The 21,863-nt window shown below is 39.3% G+C and overlaps 1 protein-coding gene across 1 annotated transcript in view; it reads left to right on the forward strand.

The window, feature by feature from the left end:
- Positions 1-619: 619 nt before the first annotated feature.
- Positions 620-21,863, forward strand: part of LOC139999314 (uncharacterized) — a 39,180-nt gene continuing 17,936 nt past the window's right edge. The window contains 19 exon segments of the mRNA XM_072027097.1: positions 620-1,080; positions 2,397-2,510; positions 4,120-4,201; positions 4,283-4,398; positions 4,914-4,983; positions 5,850-5,922; positions 7,013-8,509; positions 8,826-9,064; positions 9,787-9,988; positions 9,991-10,203; positions 11,681-11,797; positions 12,477-12,647; positions 12,754-12,888; positions 13,732-14,114; positions 14,952-15,009; positions 15,850-17,790; positions 17,872-18,162; positions 18,244-18,453; positions 19,928-20,056. Coding sequence (XP_071883198.1) covers positions 2,419-2,510; positions 4,120-4,201; positions 4,283-4,398; positions 4,914-4,983; positions 5,850-5,922; positions 7,013-8,509; positions 8,826-9,064; positions 9,787-9,988; positions 9,991-10,203; positions 11,681-11,797; positions 12,477-12,647; positions 12,754-12,888; positions 13,732-14,114; positions 14,952-15,009; positions 15,850-17,790; positions 17,872-18,162; positions 18,244-18,453; positions 19,928-20,056 — 6,019 coding nt within the window. The 5' untranslated portion in view covers positions 620-1,080; positions 2,397-2,418.

A 21,863-nucleotide genomic window follows, 5' to 3' on the forward strand; every position in this document is an offset into this window, starting at 1 on the left:
CTTAAGCCTCAGAGAGAATCAGCAGAGAGCAAATACATGACTTGCTTTTAAATTGGCTTTATGTACTGCGTGGAGGAGGCTGGAGAATGAAACGTGAGGTAGTTGGGGCCTGCGCTTTGTAACCGCAGGCCACTGGTAAAAATGTGCAAAATGAAGAAAAATTGAGCATAATGATGGAAGTTATGTGTCTTAATGTAGTTAATTTTCATCTGTGCTTAAATGTTTTAAAGAGCATTTTAAAAATAATCTTCTCTATGTCACGAAGGGCTGAGGTGGAGTCCTTCCAGTCTAAAAATGTTTCTGACCGGAGTCTACATTTAAAGGGTTCAAAGGCATCTTCTGCTTGCCTATTTTCAGATCAGGGTTTCTTGTCATTTTTCATACCATATTATCTCATTGACTGGAAGTCAATTTTTGCTTAAATGATAGATATCAAGCGTAGACTTGGCCAAGAATGTGGATGGCCGTGATGTTGGATGTGGTGATGACAATTTTCTCTCGTATCAGCTTTCTACTTTTATGCAGTCAAGGCCTTCTGGTCAAGGCCTGAGTCACCCTGGCTCCTCACCAGTGTTTTTTTTTTTTTTTTTTTTTTAAATCTTCACATACAGAGCAGCATGGGCTTTGTTTTGAGTTCTTGGAGTCTCAACTTTAAGCCTTAGTACTCAATTCCTGTCAGGGAATAAATTTTTGTAGGTAACAGCAGGTAACTACTTAGATGACGACAACAGACTTAAAGCGCTGCTTTTATTTTCAACACTTTTACTGCTGCTTCCTTCCGCGCTCCCCCTACTGTTACCCCTTCGAAGCGCCCTGTTTTTATGATGAAGAAAACAAAACCAAAACCAATTTGAATTAGGGGAGGAGCGGCTCAGAAGCCAGCCTCGGCTGTCTGCGTTAGTTTAGGAAGCTTTTAGCGAGCTGCTGCCCAACTGGGGCCTCCCGGGCTAAAAGAGTCCGTCCGCCGAGCGGCGCTGGATAGAGCCGAGGGGCCTCGAGGCGGCTCGACCGGGGCTGGGTGTGTGGGGCCGTGTCCCCCCGGGGCGGCTCCGGCAGCTCCCGGTGTCTCCGGTGCCTCAGGTGCCTGGAGCGGCGCGGCGGAGGGATACGAGCGGGCGGAGGCGGCGCTGGCGCGCGCGGCAAGGGCGGGAGGGACGGGAGGGACGGGAGGGGGGCGCCGCGGGGAGCGGCGGCGGCAGCAGCAGGAGGGAGCCGGCACCGCGCTGAGGGGGTGAGCGCCGGGACGGGACGGGACGGGGTGAGGGGGGGCGGGGGGCTGCTGGCGTTGGGAATAAGCTTTAAAACCACACGCGGTTATTGCTGGGGGAAGCGGAGTGCCGGGGAGGATGCTGAGAGCGGGCTGGGATCGCTCCGTGGTGCTGCCCTTACGGTGCTTGTGGCGTGGGGGTGCTGGGCTTTAATCCCATGCGCGGGTTATAGGTGTTGTTGTAGGGCCTGCTTTCAAATGAACAACATGTGGCGCTGCACCGTGCACAGGCACACCCAAGGGTTTGCTGGCGGAGGGGCGCTGTCAGTGCTGTCACACGCTGTGTGTGTCTGTGGGAGCCCCTCAGGGAGCCGGCACCGCGGGGCTCCTGCCAGGCCTTTCCCCTTCGGTCCTTCCTTTGCTGACGGGCCAAGGGGTGAGAAATGTCGTGGTTTGGTCAGGTTTGTATTTAACGCAACGCTCGGGACCCTGATCCTGTGGTAATGACGGGTGCTTCAGCCTCCTCCTGGAGGAGGGAGCTCCCTGAGAGCCCAGGGGACGCAGTCGCTTCTGAGACCCAGCCTGCAGCGGGATTTCTGTGAAACCTCTGCGGGTGTGAGAGCTGGCACTGACAGGGAGCTGCAGATAAATAGCTCCAGCCGCAGTCACGGCTTCTCCAGGTTTGCTTCAAAGGCAGCTTTGCTTGAAAGCCAAGTCCGAGAACGTCCCAGTAGATGAGAGGAAGGTAACGCACCAGGTGTAGGTGAGCAGGAGTGACTGCTTGCCTGAAAATAGCTTTAAATCGCTCATGGAATGAACCATTGTATGAGTGGTGCTGCCTCTTTGCAGGCTCTGATGGATACCAAGCAGCTATGGCATACGTCAAAGCGGTATTGCTAAGTTTGTGTGAGCACGTGATGACTGCTCTTACCGCTGTTAAAAGCGTTGTTTCCTCCAAACGTGTAGTGCCCGCGCTCCTGTGCACGATTTCAACCAATGCTCGTGGTGGATAGTTCCCAGGTGCAGGGAAACACATGGAAATGGCACTTCGTTCACGTGGCACAGGCACAAGGCTCTTGTGCTGTACTTTAGGAGTGTTTTGAACGGCATTAAAAAAGGGTTACGTTGCTTTACATATTTATGAGAATAAATCATGACTTGGATGAGTAATTTTGACATTCTCACATAGGTAAGACTTCTTATGTTGGAAGATGCCGCTCTTCGGGAAAATAATTGTAATTAAACGCAATGGGACCGATGGAATTCACTTTCCACTCACTGCAAGTTCTTGTTTATTTGGAAGGTGAGAATGTGTCGAGTACTCGGATGCACTGAAATAACATTAATGATAGTTCCTGCAGACAGAATCTTTTTAATATTTACTTGCAAGAAAGAACTGTTTGTATTTGTGAATGCTGTTCAAGGTAGGAAAAGTGGTATTGGACTCACATTACTTGAGCGGAACTTACTGTTTGTCATCGCTTTTTGACCTTTCCTTGTTTAAAAAAAAGTTCTTTTTTTTTTCCCCAAAGTTTCTGTCAAAGAGATCCGCTAGAGCTATGAGATTGCAAGTAATCTACATGTGACGTGTGTCCAATTAGCAAGTGGTGGCACTCTTATCTGCGGGCAGGTCCTAGAGAACCAACCAGTGCAGAAGGGAAAGTGGCTTGCATTCAACTGTGCTCATACCAGTGCTCTTTTGCATTTATTTTTATTTTTTTAATTTTTTTTTAATTATTTTTTTGGTTCTCCAAGGCCTCAGTAATGAAATGCACGAGCTAGTATCAAGAATTGATAAATGTTTTTACTTCTCTTGAACTGGGTTTGCTCAGCACTTCTCTGATTGATTGATTAATATCTTAACTAATTATCCAGTCCTGCATCAGATCCCGTAGTGCCAGTCTGTGGGAAGCACTGCAGTGTCAATAATACTCTTCTTTGGCTTCAGCAGAGCTGCCCAGGCAGATGATAATCAGTTTTAATGTCTTTTTAGGCTTGTCATGAACAGATTTTTGGTTATTTTACCTTTTTTCCAGTATGGATTCTCTGGCATTACAGAAACATAAGCTCCTGATATTTTTTTGTCACAGTTGAAAGCCTTAGGTGGTTCATTTCTTCCCGTTCATTGCCTAATGTCCTGCATTTTTTTTCAGGCTTAATTGTCTTCAGGATCTCAACTCTTTTAGCCAATAAAGGTGAATGAGTTCAACGCTCCCTGGTGGGTTAGGCAGGGCAAGCCTGCATTCTAACAATTTTGGCCACTAATGGTAATCTGCGGCTTCACACTGGAGCCAGTCCTATAATAATTGGCTTTACTGGCGGATGAAAAGGCTGCTTCTCAGCCACTCAGACACTGTTTTTTTTGATCTCTGTATTGTTAGCACTAGGACAGATTTTGGACAGAGTGTATTTTGCTGATAACGTGACTTAGAATCCAAGCTTTAGACTCCGCGTTTCTCTTTCGATCCTTTTTACTGCAGTGCTGTTTTTTCCACCACTTTTCATCACAGAAATTAGCACCAAGTACAGCATTCCCCCTGTTTCTTACCTGGAGAACTTAGTGACTGCTCTCTTGCCTTAGGTCTGTTGGCATGTATTAAATGTATATGTCCAGAGAAAAGTGGTGGAATTTAAACTGCTGATCACATTCACTTTTTTCTTTGGTGGAGAAAAGGTTTCCCTGTGGTAGCAATAACTTTCTGGCTTTTTCCTAGTGTTCCAAACTCTTTTGGTGCGATAGACATCATGTTAAGTATTTCATTCAATGTATTTTCTTGTCCCTTTGTTCTTCTGTGTACAGTCATCCAAATTATTAGCTGAAGTTTGGGATGTCAAAGCACCAAATTCTACAGCAGTGAGATTTTTTGTCTTCTCTGCATGTCTGTAAACTCCAATTATATTTTCACCTCTAGGAGAACAGAATGTGACATCCGCATCCAGTTGCCTCAGGTCTCAAAAGAACATTGTAAAATTGAAGTAAATGAAAACGAGGAGGTAAGATATGCATATTTTAATGACATTTGTATTGCATTGTTGCATCTCATCGGGCTACTGAAATTTTTGTTTTATTTCTAGGCAATCTTGACAAATTTAAGTACAGTAAATCCTACGCAGCTGAACGGTAGCTGTTTTCAGCAACCTGTACCTCTGAAGCACGGAGATGTGTTAACTATTATTGATCGTTCTTTCAGGTAAGTGCCAGTGACAAACTGTCTCTGACAGACAATGCCTTGATCCTAGAACATGTTCTGCAGCCAAACAGTGTGGGGAACTCTGTGGACGGTCTCTACCTGCCGGATGAAGATACAGGAGATAGCAGTAGATGAATGGGAAAACCTAAAACATCATTTTACCATTTTCAGAAAGATAATTTAGTTTATTTTGTATCTCTTTACAATGTCTTATAGAGCTTCTCCAGAAGGCAAGACGGCTTAAAGATTTTTTTTATTACTTTTATGTATTATATTAAGCTAAATCAATAAAGATAGAATTGTCTGGAGAGATCATTTTGATTTTGTTTCAAGGACAAACACATTTCTAGGAGAAGAGAATATTTTGATGTAGTGAAAGTACTTTAAAGCAATATGTTGGTATTGCTGGGAGTGGGACAACTCTTTCTAGGTCATTTATCTTAATAATGCGAATTTAGTTATCAGCTATTTAACCAAAAAAATGCTTGTTTTTACTTTTAAAATATTTCATCCAGGTTTGAATATCCTCTCCAATCATCTCCAAGAAAAAGGCGTTCCAGATCTCCAAAAGATGAAACGCGGCAGGTAAATTTGTGGTGACAGGCTTACTTCTAAATACATTGGTATCAGTATTGATAAGGATGAATTCTATTTCCCTGTTTTGTTGTGGGTTTTGTCTGCTTTTTTTTAAATGAGGAATATTTTTTCAATCGTAGGCTAGCTTTCCGTTTGAAAATGCAAATGAACTCATATCTTTTTTAAACTCAATATATTATTTTTAGAGTTATCAGTTTCTGTTAATAGATCTATTACTCATCTATTAAGATTATAGGCAACCTATTGAAACGAATCCTTATCTTTTTTGAGGAGAGAATAGGATGCAGGAAACAAAGTATTAACATTGGATATACTTGTACTTTTAAATGGGGATGTTTGCCCTAGAACCTGAGCATTTTTTTCCTCCAAAAGTATGTTGTTTTATGGGCTAGTAAATTGTTGGAATTTATAAATATCAAACTAAGTTTATCTTTTAATAATTGATTTGCACTTGTTTCTTTTTTTAATTCCCAACAATGTTTTAACCCTTCAAGGGGATATTGCTACTTAGCGAGTACTGTGGCTATTGAAGATTTTTGTACGTGATGTTTCTCTTATTTAAATAAAATTCTTCCACTAGGTCTGGTACAAAAGTGAGCTTAGAATGTGCTTGTACATGTTCATATGCTACAGCTGCTTTTAGAGCTAATAATAATAAAACAAGACTTGAGCTCTTGCTGTGTAGAGTATCGGTTAGTGTTCTTAAGTGGTGAAATACTCGGTTTTAATTTGAGTGCTTTTAAACCTGTTCAGTATGCAATGCTTACACATTTATAAATCTAGCGTTTTCCAATGTTCAGTAGAAAGCTAAATAAATATTTGTTGCTCTGCTGTAACGTTGTACAAATTTACAGGTTCTTCATGTTCAGCAGGTGGCAGAAGTGGAGTTATTACATAAGCAAACTTCAGGATCTAAAAGATCTTCAGGTTGGTACCTGTATTATAGGGGGTTTGTGTTCATCTTCCTCCTTAATTTTAATTCTTAGCATATGGAGGAAAAACAAGGTTGAAAAGAGCAAAATAAATATATTTAAAGATTTTTCAAACTGAGCACAGTACACATTCCTGTGTCAGTGTACTACTGCATTGTACTTAAATGCTGTGATTTACCCATGCCAGGGGAAAACACATTGTTGCATTCTGACAAACGGGCAGTAACACTTTTTGAGAAACAGTATTGAACGTTTTGCTGAAACCCCAAAAGATCACGTTTAAAGATCTCCTTCCTAACCCCCATCTCCTTTTCCAAAAGTTGATCAGTGTGCTTTTTCCTTGTCTGTTAGTCTCTCCATCTTTACATGTATTTCCCGTTGCATCTAAGAGAAGTGGACATGTCAGCATTTGTTTTAGTAGATGTTCATGCTGGTATATGGCAGTGTTGAGACTGTGGATGTGTAAATGTTCACAAGGGCTCAGCTTCTTGTGGTTTCAAAAGGCAACTTCTTGGATGAACCCTGCTAGCTGACTGCTCTCTGCGTGGAAAATGTGAAGTGAAGCATGTTACTTCAGGCCTCCAGCATGCGTGCGGTCACTTGCTCTGTCTCATTTGGGAAGTGCTAGCTCTGTTTTATTGTCTTGCTTTACCCTAGAGAAGCATTGGTACAGTTAGAACAATACAGCACCTGGGTAAATGCAAGACAGGAAACTGACTGAATTGTGGTAAGCCGATCTCAGTGATTGTTTAGTTCTGTGTTCACAGATTTGTCTTGTGGCAGCCGTGAAAGATAGGTATACAAGCCACCGAAGAAAAACAGCAGCATGAAATACAAATTGCCTTATCTGAATGTGGGATAAGGTCCAGATTGCAACTTAAAATTTATTAAACATTTCACAACTAATGTTTTTATTATGAGAGAATTGTTATTGTAAACAGAGCTTTGTGTACAGTCCCATATCCTGGAGCCTGGTTGCTAGCCTTGGTAGAGGAAAGGAGGGAATTCTCATCTGTATTTAAGGAACTTTACTTATGTTTCTGCTTTTTTTACATAACTTTGTTTTTGCTTTGCTTACGCTGTAGATCATTCTGAGTGCAAAGAACAAAATGCTGATGAAAATAAACAAAGTACAGAGGAAAATATGTCCAAAGCCTTACCAGTTAAGCTACAAACACCTAAATCTTCATATAAGATAAAACAATCTACTAGAAAGCAAACTGAAATGTCTCCCTTTAGTAAACTCTATGAAACGCTGAAACATGAGATTAAAGTGAAAAAAACTCTGCAAGGAGGAAATGTACCTGAAAAAGCTGGAAAAGAAGGTGGTAAGGGTGCCCTGCAGGAACCAAGTGCTCAAATCGCATCAAGTTGTGATCATGTAAGCCCTACTGAAGAAAAAGAAATTGGCATAAGTGAAAATAATGAAGAATATAAAATGAAACAAGAAGTAATTAGTTCAGAACTTAATCAAATCTCAATGGTAGGAAGTGCTACCAAGAAATGTTTTACCAGAAGTCCGCGAACTTCTGTTTCAAAGGAGATGACAAAAAGTATTCTCAGGAGAAGTAACTTGCAAGATCATAAGGAAGAAAGTACACCAGGTAAATCTAAAGGCACTGAAGTTCCAGCCAAAACACCCAAACCCAGTAAGGAGAATGACAGAAATGCAGCATGTCTGCTGCAGCCATGCTCCATAGAACGCTTGGGTTATGCAGATGAGGTGAAAATCTACAACTCTGCAATAACAGCAGAGAAAATAGCACAGACAACAAACATGACAAACGTTTCTGAAGTAGACAAACATGTTATGTCTACACCAACCCCCAGAAGGAAGAGTCCTCGATCTTGTTTCATGTCACCTACCAACGAAGCTACTGGGGTGGATTCTGTAAATATTGGTACTCCGACAGCTCGAGGAGATGTGTTGTTGGAACACAAATCTTTTTCAGAAATTTCAGCTGAAATTCAAAGGGAAGATTCAGTGTGCAGAAATGATAGCCTCCAACAACAGCCTTTGGCAGAAAATAAATGCATAAACCAGAGACGAAACAGTAAACAACATACACCAAGAAAATCGGGGAAAGTAGAAGTGCTGAAAGAAATCTGTGATCAGACAAATGTAGATTCAAAAAAGAGAGATTCTGAGTCTCCTGCTTCTAATTCCAAGAGTCCCAGAAGAAATGTCAGACAAAGTAAAGAATTTGTAAACAAAAGCATCCATTCAGAGACACCAACTTCAGGAGAGATAACATCAGAACTGGCATCTCCTGCTAGTCAGAAATCTGGCTCTGGAAGAAAAAGGGGTAGGCCGAGAACCTCTGAACTGTGAACTGAGAAAGCACTGGAGACAAATGCAGTTGAAGAACACGACAATAAGACTGTAGACAGACAGGACAGTGGAACTCAACAAGATCTGGCCACCAATGGGTGTAATCAGAAATCAGATTTGGAAGATACTTGTGTTCTAAGACCTCGGAGATCATCATCAAAAAGGTCTTTGGGAAGTGCTAGTGTACTGGAAGACAATGAGGCTGTTGCAGAAATGAATGTTTCTGACCTGTTGGCTGAAGAAGAATCAGGTAAATAGATTTCGCGCCTTGTTGGCACTTAATTGGAGAAAATCTCTTAATTTTCGTGAGAATTTTTCCATTTAAATATATAATTAATTGCTGATACGTTGGTTCTGTAACATCATGTTTTTATATATATGACCCTAAAAATAACCAGTAATTTCTATAAAATTTTCTCCAATTGAATGTAAATGAGTTACTTTCTAATATGTTTCTGCCTTTAAAATGCCCAAGTAAGCCTTGTTTCCTGTGCTGGTTAAAATGGTGACTTCCTGGATTCTTTGATTTGTGGAGATATATTCAATTATTGCTATTTTTTGTTTAGGTAACACAAAAAGAGTGTCTCAGAAGAGGAAGAGCGGTGATCTGTTACCTCAGCCTTTAGGCAAGCGAAAAAGATTGTCTTTTGGTGGTCATCTAAGTCCGGAACTCTTTGACAAAAGTTTGCCTCCCAACTCACCCCTTAAACGAGGTGCGATTCCTGCAAGGCTGAGCTTACCGTTTGGAGGCTCCCCACGCGCAGTGCTGAAAAAGGCTCAGGGGCTGAAGCACTTTGCAGTCCAGGTAAATAAATGCTGAGGCTAATCGAGTCGCTAAGCTAAGTGATACGAACAGAACTTGTAAATTCAAAGACTTCTAAAAATGAATTCAAAATGAATAATAAAGATGTATGTTAGGAAGTGGACATATTGACTGGGAATTATAATGGTATTTTTTAATCAGCGTTTTTAAACTTTTTCCTCCAAAGGAGGATGTGCAGCTTATTGTTCGTCTACCTCTCTTTATCCAGGGGGTGTGCTTTATTTCATCACACGTTTTTGCTTGTTCTCATGCATGTTTTGGAGTATGTTTGTGTGCTTGTGCTTAACAGCAGAATCTACTGGCACCAGTTAATCATAAATAGCAGAAAAGAGACGCAATCTAGAAAGAGTAGTTTGTTGCCAGACTATGCAAGCTATGGCCGTGTGGCTTGGCCAGAAGTCTGAAAACATTCAGCTGCTGATTTAAGCTAGTGAAAGCCTGTAGTGCACTTTATGGGAATAAGACTGTTTTGAATAAACTAGAGTAACAAAGTTAATTTGTTCAGTTGGATTTGCACAGGCCATTGGAGGCTTTTGAAATTTAAAAGTTGTTGCCAATTTGCTTTCTTCTTAGAGAGTAACATCTAAGACTTTTTCAACTGATCTGATGCTATTTTATACTATTGCATTTACTTTCAGAGATAGAAAAGAACACTTGTAGTTTAGCTTTGCACAGTAATTTTTTGTTATTTTTTTTTCTACCAGGAACTTTCTGTATGTTTGCAAAAAGAAAAAATGTCACCAGAAAAATTGCCAGCCCAGACGCCCCCAGCTGCCTCTTCCCCTGACTCTGGAAAAGCAACACCGCAGCTTCCTACAGGCTCTCCAGCACCTTACACAAAAGGGCGTTTCTCTGTTTCGCACATCACAACACCATCACCAATTGCAGAAGAGCAGAACGGTGTTGCAAAGATATGAATACAGGGGAGAAAAATGGTGCCCTAGAGAAAACACCTAAATCTAATGGTGTTAGCCAAGATGATAAAACCTCGATGGCAACACCTAACAACTTAACAAGAAGTTCACGACGTAGTATGAAGACTCCCATGAAGAGGAGGAGTGGTGCTGTAGCAGTTATCAGTTCAAAAAGAAGAAGCGGTGCCTCTACTGCCAACTTACTAGGTTTGTTTCAGCAGTTAATTTTAATATGATTTCTACTGCTTTAAAAAACAGCTACAAAACTGAAGTAGTCCTATTATTAGTTTTATTCTGAGACCACCAAATGATCGGTGTATATTCTGATGGTTTGTGGGATTTTTTTTTTTTTGAATCATCTGAGAATTGCAAAATTTTATGTTCTCACACTTATCCATCGCTTTAGCAACTAGATTTATAACAAGGTATTTAGAACGCAAATCCTAATACTCAGAAACTGAAAAATGGTAGAATTAAGGTTCTGTTTGTTAGGTTAATTGCGGTATTGATCCTCCAAGTCCCTCAATTTGGAGTAGTATATAACTGATACAATTTCAGTTCAATAATTTTTGTTGGTGAAAACATGCATTTTACCTGTATTCAGCTTAGTTTCTTTATGCCTTTTTCCCTAGCCAGTTCACACACTGTCAGTTGTAGACTGGACTGCCTGTAAGTGTTGGGTGTATGGCAGACATCATGGATGATAACCATTGAGACACAAATATTTTAATTGTTGAACATTCAAATTCAAATGTTGGTCAAAATAGTTTTGATACCACTGGAAAAATTGAGAGGGAATCTGGTTCTTGAAAATTTAATCTTTATGAAAACACTTAAAGATGAGATGTCTTTAATTTATGAAAACAAATTATATCAATTTGACTCTTTCAAATTTAAAATTTCCCATCAATATCAACATTCATCTGGCAATTTATTATTCTTTGCTATCTTCGTTTTTTGTAGAATCATTTTAAAGTTGTGAATAACATGCTGTGTGCAGTGTCTGTGTGCAGTGTCTCAGTGATAGTCCTATTATATGGTGAGATAAAATCACAGGCCTTCCTGGTTAATCCTGGATATGTTTCACTTAAAACAAACAAAAAAACAAACAAACAAACAAAAAAAAAAAAAAAAAAAAAAAAAAGCAAAAAAAGAAAACAAAAAAACAAAAAAACAAAAAAAAACATTTTTTTGCTGTTAAACCTTACATTCTGTTAAGGAAAAATTCAGGTACAATAAAGTGCAAGACTGAAAGGCTTATGGCAAATTTGTAATGAGGAAAATATTTCACAGAATCGCAGAATATCCTGAATTGGAAGGAACCCACAATGATCATCAAGTTTAACTCCTGGGTCCTTAAATGACCGCCCAGAAAATCAGACCACATGTCTGAGAGCACTGTCCAAATGCTTTTTGAACTCGAGCAGAGAGTGAGGACAGAGTGAGGTCAGCACTTAGCACAGATTCTGGAACTGTATGACGCTTTTTGTTGTAGAAACGTACTGGATGCTTGGACACTTGTACTGGATGCTTGGACGCTCGTACTGGATGCTTGGACACTCGTTAAGATTCAGCTTGAAATTGTGATTTCTGACTGCAGCAAATCCTTTGGAATCATAAATAGCTGTGAAGTCCTGTTTACACAGCTGCCAGTTAAGGTTATTGTGTCTGTTTTGCTTCGTAGTTGCGAAATCTTGGGCAGAAGTGGTAAAATTGGGTGTTGCAAGACCACAGGCAAAGGCCGTTAAAAAACGTGCCCCAAAACGAAGACCAATGAAGAAGACAACACAGTCACCAAAGGTATTTGTTTTACTTCTTTTTAAGGTTTGGGGGTTTGCTTAACCTTGAAACAGCTTGTTGGCATTTAACTGCAGAAGCTGGAAGTTTGAGATTTTGGCAAGATGTTAAATGGGTATTGGTGTCTTTCTCACAGCGTGTAAATCTACTTGAATTTACTGAAATGTATTAATTCAAAACATCTTAAGAATGTATCTAAATAACTAATTGTGTTGGGTGGATGGAGTAAGTATTTGTCCCTTGTCTGTAGTTGAAGCTGTAGTGCTGTTTGAAAGAGGTTCTGTTCCGGTTTAACCACTTTACGTGGTGGTGAGGTTGGTCGTTGGATGATGGTGAAGGTCTTTCCCAACCTAAAGGATTCTATGCAGGTGGAAAGGAGTAAGACTGAAAGACTCTCAGGATAATCCCTGAGCGTTTCTGAAAGCTAAGAAAACTTGTCTCAGATGCTCATTGAGCGTAGTCACTCAAATCTTAAACGAATATATGAGCTGCATTTCACAACGAATCAGCCCTTTAAAGTAGCTGCAATTTAACCACTTCTGTATGCCCAGCAGTCTGTATTAGCTAAACACGACCAATAAATTTGTGGAATCTCTTGAGTGATTCTGGCTAGGTTTTAAATAAAAGGGATCTTTGTGTCCTAATTTTTATTTATTTATTTATTTATTTTTTTCCTTTTTTTCCTCCAGAAAGAAAAATAAAAGGTCATTTTAGCACAGGTCATGCAGAATCTCCTGCTACAGTAGTTGTAGGCAGAGCGCACTCTACCACTGGTAGAATAGCTGGACAGGTCCTTAAAGTGGTGAAAAATCCAATCTTGAAACAAAACTTGAATATGGATGAAAGCTTCACAGGTACGTTGTGAGATTTTTAAAACCTGTTACTGGTTCTGCCAACTGTGCACTTTTTTTTTTTTTTTTTTCCGAAACAAGTGCTCATTTTTCTGAATATAATTTATAGGGCTGGCTGAGATGTTTAAAACTCCAGAAAATACAAGTGGAGAAACATCACCTTCAAGCACTGTTCGTGACAGTGATCTTACACCACCGTGCACGACAATGGACACTTCTGAACTGCGTACTCCTGAAGAATCTGGTATGGTTGTTAATTGGAAAGAAATTATTAAAGTATACTTTGGGGTAGCTGTGTCTGCAACTCACTGATAGTGCATAGCCTAATGCTAGGCAGACTTAGTGTAGAGATAAAGCATCTTGCAACCATTGATTTTTTTTTTATCATGTATTGGAGGACATTTTCCAGTAGTTCCAGTTATTTTTTTTGGTAGGTGTTATTTTTTTATTCATTCAGTTTTATATCGAACTTCTAAATGCTGAAGTATTGTTTCAGGCAAACCTTGTGTTGAAGCATGGCAATCCTTTAATCAATTGTCAGGGGATACATCTAGATTCAATGACAAAATCTTACGGCAGGGAGTGGTTATGCTGTAGAATTTTGCAAAGATTCTACTTAAGAAAAATGTCAGATTAGGAAGATTTGTGTTAAGATGATCCTTAGCTTTTTTTTTCTGTCTTTTGCATATGACTTTGCATATCAGTCGTGTTCCTGAATAACTCAGAATTCTTTAAATTCTGTTTTACTAAGAATTTAGCAAAAGTGAGCATCTAGTGAATCACCAACAAAAATCAAGAATGAATTATCCAATATTCAGAGTAGTAATACTAATGATTTTTATCAGATTAAATAAAAAATCATCAAGGTTTTTTAGGCTTAATTTTTTTAACGTATGCTGTGCCTTGTAGGAGCTAATTGCCTTCTTGCTAATTACCAAACCAATTGCTGAAACACAGTTTTGGATTTAGCTTGTAGAAAGCTTTGGCTGATTGAATCCATTTTTTACTTAGTTATACAGCGATTGGAATGTTTGGATTTCCTGCTTAGTTTGTTTGCCAAATTAGATAAACCTACTGTTTATTTCAGGAGAGATGATGGTGTCACCATTAAATACTCCAGATTCTTCAGGAGAGATACTGGATTGTCATGACATCTCAGATTTGATGAGAGAGGAGGAATCTCCAAAGTCTATATTTGAAATAATGTACTCCAGAATTCCAGAAGGAATAGCTATGCTGGAAGAAGATCTTGATGTGGACAGCGTATCATTAAGTGCAGAGAAACAAGCCTCTCAGGTGAAATTGGAAAGTAAAAGGAAAACACCAGATGAGAAGCTGGAGTCAGTCAACGTTGGATCAGCCATCAAGCAGCCATTAAAAACCCCAAAGAAGAAGCCAGGACTTGTAGAGGTCCTGTCGGGCATCAAGCAGCTTATGAAGACTGCCAAGCAGAAGTCAGAGGAAACAAAGGTAAAATATTTTCTTTAGCTTTTGGAAAGAGTTTATTTAAGCTTGGAGCCTGTGGTTGAAGTGAACTCTTAGGCCATCTAATAAGACATGTTTTATATCATTGTATTTTCATTAAAATATCTCATGCACAAGACCTGTGGCTGACAAAATACCTTCTGGAAGAGCACCTGATGTTTATTTGAAAACAGTGAAGTTGACAACCTGTGTTTTCCTTGGTAGCTTTGTCCAGGTGTGAATGGGTAAAAACCAGAAGATGCAGCTGAGTACAAATTTGAAGGAGCACTTTTTTTCTAGTCATTTGTTTCTGTTATGTTTAAAGCACCCTTAAATTACTTACAGACTACAATGGAGTTCTTTCTGTGCCTTCCTTTTCATAAGTGGGATATATGCATGTTTGTTTTTTTTGTACAGCTTCTTCATAGCTTGTAGATTAAATTCAAAACGCTTTTTTTCTTTAAACATCCAAGAGCACTGAGCTTTTGCCAAAATTTGGTGTTACCACGTAGTCAGTTGATTGCTCTTCATGCCCATAAGGCTTTCATTCACTGCTTGCTGAATGGACACCAATTCTACTCTGTTTGCTTGTATTAGGATGTACTTTGTTTAGAGGAACCCTACCTAAATGGCTGCTGAGGCTGCTCTGGGTTACCATTTTGACCTTACAATTCGCACCTTCATCACTCTTGTCATTGGTGTATTTTATTAGCCTCGATTTTTGTTGACTCCCAGATCCATAGATTAAAATGAGTATTGCTGGTCTGTGTAGAACTACAATAAAACACTTCAAAACATTCAAATGATTTAGATTCAATAACCCTCTTTTTCTAATCTTACTAGACAATGTTCAGCCCGTTTACTGAATGCTTTTTAAAACTCTACTGTGTTGTCTTTCACTGTAAAAACTGCTACACTAGCTCAGATAACAAGTATTAAGTTCAATTTTGTGGTAGTACCAAATATATGATGCAGTTAGCAAACGAAGTTGGCTTCATTTTCTCATAAAGTATTTGGCAGGACTTTTTTCAACTGTTTCACTCCCAATTTTCTATTAGTTAACTATTTCTTGTCCTGTCAGACACACACAAAAGTATTGATTATTGCTTATTTCCTTAGGTCAGGTCAGAAAATGTTATGGATCCTAAGCAGGAAGATGCTGTAACTGCTTGTACTAATGGCAGTCGTGAGTATGGTAAGTACAAACACTTTTATTTTAACTAGAGTAATAATGAATATGCAGGACTGTGTGTGTTGTTAGGAAGTTTCAACGTGTTGTAAAAATTCCAAATTATATAGTATGGAAGGAGCAAATATCTCAGGGAATTTGAGCAGTAATCTGTAACACAAACCAGTGTTGGCATTCTATTGGTGTTTAAAAAATGGTGTAGTAGTTTGATGTAATAACGGTGGCATCTCCAAACATACCAGTGTAAAAAACAAACAAACAAAAAATCACCTGTTGCTAAGGTATCCACTTAAAATCACCTTTATTTGCAAAGACTTTCAAAATATATCTTAAAGCTTGAGTGCTACCTGTCAAATAAAACAAATAACTCTGTGTACTAAACTGGGTTTTATTCTAGGAGTCTGTTTAAATCCCTGTTACTTTTTAAAATTAAATAAATTCATTTGAGCAAGACCACTTTACTGGGAAAATGAAAACTCAAGAGATACTTTGATCGGGCATAGTAATGTGTAACTTTTGATTGTGCTCTTTTCTATATGACAAACTTTGTAGGGGGGAATAAAACTGTTTTAGAAGACAAAGGAAATACTTCACAAGATAAAGATTCTCAACAAAAGTTGTCAACTAGCGAAGACCACTCTACCCAGAGACTAACAAGGGGCAGACCAAGGAAGACTGTACATCCACCTTCAACAAAGCAGTGTGAAAAGGATTTAAATTCAAAAGAATTGCAAGGTCTGGAGAAAAAGAGCATCCAAGAAGAGATGGGAGAGATCAGTACTTCAACTTCAGTAGCTAAAAATACAGGAAGAGGAAGGAGAACAAATCTTTGCATGGAAAAAGAAATTGTTTCAAAGCATCCTGTTGAGAAAACAGTTGAAACCGTTTCACTTGTGGAAACGCAGGTTGATACTCGAAGACCAAGAAGAGGTAAAACTAAGGAACCTAAGGAGTTAAAACATCCTAGTGAGGATCTTGAGTCTTCTGAAAAAGATTCTTCAGTGCTACAAAAAGATCCTGCAAATAGGAAACAGGCTTTGCAGGAGTATGATATCAGTAGCACATCTGTAACTGAAGATGATCAAAGCAGAAAGACAGAAGGCGTATCTAGTAGCACTCAGGATGAAAATCACCAACTGCAAACAGATTTAAAAAAATCTGAAAACGCATCTGACAAAGGTAGTGTAGAAGACAGAGAAGAAATTCTTCTATTGCATCAGAAGAGGTCTAGAGGAATGAAAAAAATAGAAAACACAGAAGCACTGCTTCCACCCAAAAGACAAAGAAGAGCTAGGAATGAACAGGTTGAACAAGCTCCTTCAGAGGAACTTCATGGGACGACAAGGAAACTTCGTAAACACCAATCAGCAAAATTACTACAAGGTGATGAGCAGACTTCTGAGACTGCCCCCACAGAAGCATCTGGAAACAGAACTGAACTTGAAGTAAAGGTAACAGAAAAAAGAGGTAAGTCTTCAAGAAATGCTAGAAAACAACCAACAGAAGTAAAACCAGACATGTGCGGGATGGCACTTGAAAATACACAGAATGTTCAGAAAGCCAAGGAGACTTCAAATGAAACCATTACGGAAACAAAATCACCCACCAAAAATGAGAGGAAAGTATCTCTGGGAGATGAAGCGGAAAATGCTCAGGAAAATACTACAAAGGCATCTCAAAGATTAAAGTCAGAATCACCTTCTGGAGAGACAGATAAAATGCCAGTAACTGTTCTCAACTTGGAATTCAAACAAGAAGCAAACAGAACTAGAAGCAGGAGAGGGAAAAAAGACTCTTCAGAGAAGAAGGCTGATGAATTTGCCCAGGATGTAAACAGCCTAGATCTTATGCTTAAATGTAAGTCAGAAACAGAGGAATCTTCTCCCAAAGAGTCTTCAGCCTCTAGTTGTGTCAAGCAGGCACACCAAGTAATGAAAGACCAGAACAACACAGCTGACACATTGGTAACTGCTCTAAACAGTGATGGCATTGCTCATAGACATCAAAAGCAGACAAGAAATGAGCAGGAAGCAAATGAACCAAAGCAAACTGAAATCCTGCAAGAGAATCGAACACAGGCAAAAGCAAATGCATCAGCAAGGGACAAAAGAAAAGAGATTGATCTAGCAGCAGAGGCAAAAAGTTCAGCTTCTCTCCGGAGAAAACGTGGCTTGTCAGAAACTGATGACAAAGAGGAGAGTACTAATGAAGAACAAAACGTGCTTTTGGAATCGGTGTCCTGTGCAAAAGCAAAGCCATTAGGAAGGGGCAGAAGGAAAGAAACTCCTCCAGTGTCACACACAACTAATTCCATTTCTCTTAGAAGAAAACGTGGTTTGCCAGCAGATAATGGTAAAGAAGAGGCTCTTAAAGATCAAAATGTTCCGTTAGGAGCAGTTGTTTCAAGTCTAAAAGATCAACCAAAAAGAGGCAGAAGGAATGAAGCTGCCATATTATTAGAAGCCACAAGTTCTACTCCTGCTCGGGGAAAACGTAACTTATCAAAAGAAAGTAGCAGAAATAATAATCATAGGAAAGCTAAACAAATGATTTCTGAAAAACCCTCTTCCGAAGAAAAAATTGACCTTTCAAAAGGGTACTCAGGGAAAAAGAGTAGTATCACTTCAGTGGCTGTTAGTTCTAGTTCACTTCAAGGTTTGCCAGAAGATGGTAAGAATGAAACTCCCAAAGAGCAACAGGGTATACTTTTGGAAGTAACCCAATCAGGAAAAGAAAATCCATCGAAGGCAGGCAGAAGGAAAATAGTTCCTTCCAAATCTGAAGAAACTAGTTCAACCTTTCTCAGGGAAAAGCTTGTCTTGCCTGAAGACAGAGGTCAAAACGGAATCCTTAAGGAAGGTGAAGGTACAGCTCTGGAAAATAACTCATCCCAGGAAAAACAAAGGCAACTGAGAAATAAGAGGAAAAATGTACAATTCAAACCAGAGGCAGCTACTTCTCTTCGTGACAATGGCAACTTGCCTGAAAACGGCAACATTTCGGAAATGCAGTGTTTGATACCCACTGGTTCTGAAGAAAGTAATCAGTCTGGAAAAGGAAAAGAGGTTAACCCTACCCAACAGACAACTTCCACTTCTCGCAGAAGAAAATGTCTGTTGCCAGCAGATTATGTACCACCTAAAAAATCAAAATCAGGTGAGGAAAAAAAAATATTTCTATTTTCTACATATAGCTAAGTCTAGAATTTTGTACAGGTTGTTATTACTGTTGGCTGCCATAGTCTAATGTAAATAGAGAGTGGGTCTTTAATGTAGCAAAGAGAGGTAAGTAAAGAAGGGGCTAGGTTATCCTGTACAAACCAGATGTTTCTCCAAAGCAGAATGGATTGATTGTATGGCATCTGACAGCTGTATTCCTCTTCTGCTGAGTTATTCAAATGCTCTCATGCTCTTCTGCTGTCTCAATCCGTAATTTGCAGGTTAAATAACAGCAATTAACTAACTTACAGGTGGTTATGAGCATAGCATGATAATTACATTTGTAGCACCCATTGTCTGTGCTTGTTTTCTCCTAAATACCATCTAAGCTCCTGCTTTTGTATGTCCAGGTTTTGGGTAGCTTGTACAACTTATCCGTGCTGTAATGAAGTTGGTGCTAGAAGGACTTGGAGCTGTATTTGAGCTCAAATGACAGCAGAAGTTCCACATGTCTCTCACTTTTCCTGTTTTTCAGTTTTATTTTCCCCAAGCCAATAGAGCTCTAGCTTCAGACACTTGAAATATTCCCTAAACCTTTCAGCTGGATGTGATAAAATTTTAAAGATACCACGTTGTAATAAGAAATTATCGTCAAATAAATATAATAAAATGGAAGTAATGAATCTTTACAGATGCACAAAGAATTTTCTGGCAGGTTATGTGCATTAATCCTGTTGTGATTTGGCCATGCTCTCGTTTCATTTCTCTTCATCTCTTTATCTGTTACATGTGCTTATCCAAACGTAACACGTACATCTATTGTGGCAGGTTCCCCTCTTGGTTTATTGACTTCACACTTCTGCTAGTTTTCACTTCTTGACACTGCTACATGCACCTCCCAAAGGACTGATCTCTCCCAGTGCTTTTCTACCGGTCTGAATAGTTTCTTTTGGGGGGAGGTCCTTTTTCCCCACATGGATTTTAGTGGTGGTGCTTGGGTCGATGCTCATCTCTTGGAGCAGCTTCACTGGTCTGTGCCATGTGGATTCTTCCAGAAGCGTCCAGTGTGTTTGTTACAACTACAAGCCTGACTTTGCAGTTCTAGCTGGACAATAAATTAGTTGCTGTACATTCATTTTTGCTGTTTTTTTCTTCAGTGTTAGATATGTTTTAGTTTTACATATCAGTAGAAGAATTTTTAGCTAAAATAATAGCTAATTGGTTTTGGTGCTCTCATTAATGTTAACCTACTTTCAGAAATAGCTGTATGTCCTTGGGGACCTATTTTAAAGGATATTGGATGTGCAGAAGTGTGGGTTTTGTAACTGGTTTGTTGAACTCATAGATGTAAGCTTTGGAACGTAGTCATTAGGGACATCTCCCTTCAAAAACAATGGAACTGAAGATTGACTTTCTATAAAATGCTTGATTTATGATATAAATTTCCATTTAATATTTCTGTCTACGAATAGAGAATGATGAAAACGGATCACCCAAAAAAGGGAAAAGAAACAAAACTGAAGAAAAACTTGAAGGCAATGTGAAGACAACTCAGACTGCTGGAGGGACGAACAGGACAACAAGATCAAGCACAAGAGCAAGTGCAAGAACAAGAAAATAGTCTTAACAGTTAAAGAGCCAGTTTTTAGAATGATTCTGTAAATGACATTGGAATTTTTAATGTGACTTGACTTACACTCAGATTTTAAGTTCAGATTTTGTAAAGCTATCGCTGATGATATTATCTAAGTACTTTTCTTAATATGTTTACAGATATGATGCCGCCTGTTTTAGTAGATACATATAGTGGTTCCTATACCATGCGATGCTTGTGCAGAATGGCAGGTAGAAAAATAAATCTTTTATGCTCGTATTTATCCCCTTTTTTATGGTAATGAGTACAGTAGCCAGGAAGCCATGTTACTTTACTGCCAGTGTAATTGTAAGCTATTTTCTGCTTAAATTTTATGTGCTTAAGTCTTATTTTTTCATTAAAGTTCTGTAAATATTCTTTTAAAAACTATAGATTTATTAGTAGAACTACTATGAATGAAAATGCTATTTAAAAAAAAATAATTTTACTGAGAAGTACGGGTTTGTAAGCCATTAAATTTGTAAACAATTTAGGACTTAAGTGTTTTGTGTTCTTAGGAATAATTAAAGATGTAATTACTACTGTCCTCTTACAACCAAATTTAATTTTTTTTAGCCAAATGCCATAATTTTTGGAAGTGTAATGTGGGTGCCTCTGAAATTCAGGCAATTCTCTTGTAAACATGGCCACGCTGTGCAGTGCTTGTAAAGGGAGGTGAGCACTGGGAAGAGGAGCAGTGAGCGTATGAGGTTGCGATGTTGCCCTTTTCAGAGCTGCAGCTGATGTGGAGTACTGAATGTGGTTTGGAGAATATTTTCTAGAGGTCAGTGTCTGCGGCCTGTGGATAATGTTGGCGTGCACACATCTCAAAGGGTGGTAGCTTTCTGTTCCTCTATGAAATGCAAAAAAAAAAAAAAAAAAAATTCAGCTCAGGTATCTATGCATTTTTAAGACCCCAGTTAAGAACCTACATTTTCATATAGTCTAGGAGGAGTAATAGATTTCTATGGAAGGACAGATAGAGTTTATTTTCTGATGTTTTTCTTAGGGCTTCTTTTGGAGAAGATGAATGGCCCTTTGGGCAAGTTCTGATTTGTGAAATCCGTGTTTTCAAAGTGTTACCACAAGAGGAGTGAGGGGTTGCTTCCACCAGCTTAGGTTGCAGCCTCTGAAATGAGAGGAGTATCTTCACCCAAAATGTTTAGTTGGGTCTGTGGTGCAGGATTTATGATCATCCCAAATTCCAGGACATGTAGCTTCATGCTTCTTGTCTCAGCAACAACTCAAGCAGTAGGTCTAGACTAGTGACCTTGGAGTTTTACAGAATTTTACCAATTGTACTGGATCTATATGAAGTCCTTGCATGTTGAACAACTCCAGTTTCCTTGCACTCATTTTCTCCTGCTCTGTTTGTGACTCAGTCTCCTTAACTGCAACAGGGAGACTTCACAAAGCCATCTTCACGAACCTAATCCTGTGTCGGCCCCTACTGGCTGCTGCTTAGAAGTATCCCCTTTGGTTGGTTTGGTTGTTTTCCAAAGAAACCTGGTGATAGCCACCAACAGATTCAGAAGAGAAACAGGACAAAGCAGCTTGGCATTTGTAACCCCTTGAAGGTGATGTGCTTGGGATCAATTTGTCATTTGGCTTAGTAGCTTTCCCTATGCAATGTGGGTAGAAAGAGGAAATAACAGCAGCGCTTTGACCTCTGGAAGCTCATGATATAAGTACCCTTCTAGGTCAGCTTCACAGCCTTGCTGTCTTCCGTGTTCCAACCTGTATTTTTTGTTCTTGCAGTTATGTAAGAGAAGCAA

The sequence above is a fragment of the Anas platyrhynchos genome, chromosome 23 (assembly GCF_047663525.1).
Source record: "Anas platyrhynchos isolate ZD024472 breed Pekin duck chromosome 23, IASCAAS_PekinDuck_T2T, whole genome shotgun sequence".
NCBI lineage: Eukaryota > Metazoa > Chordata > Aves > Anseriformes > Anatidae > Anas > Anas platyrhynchos.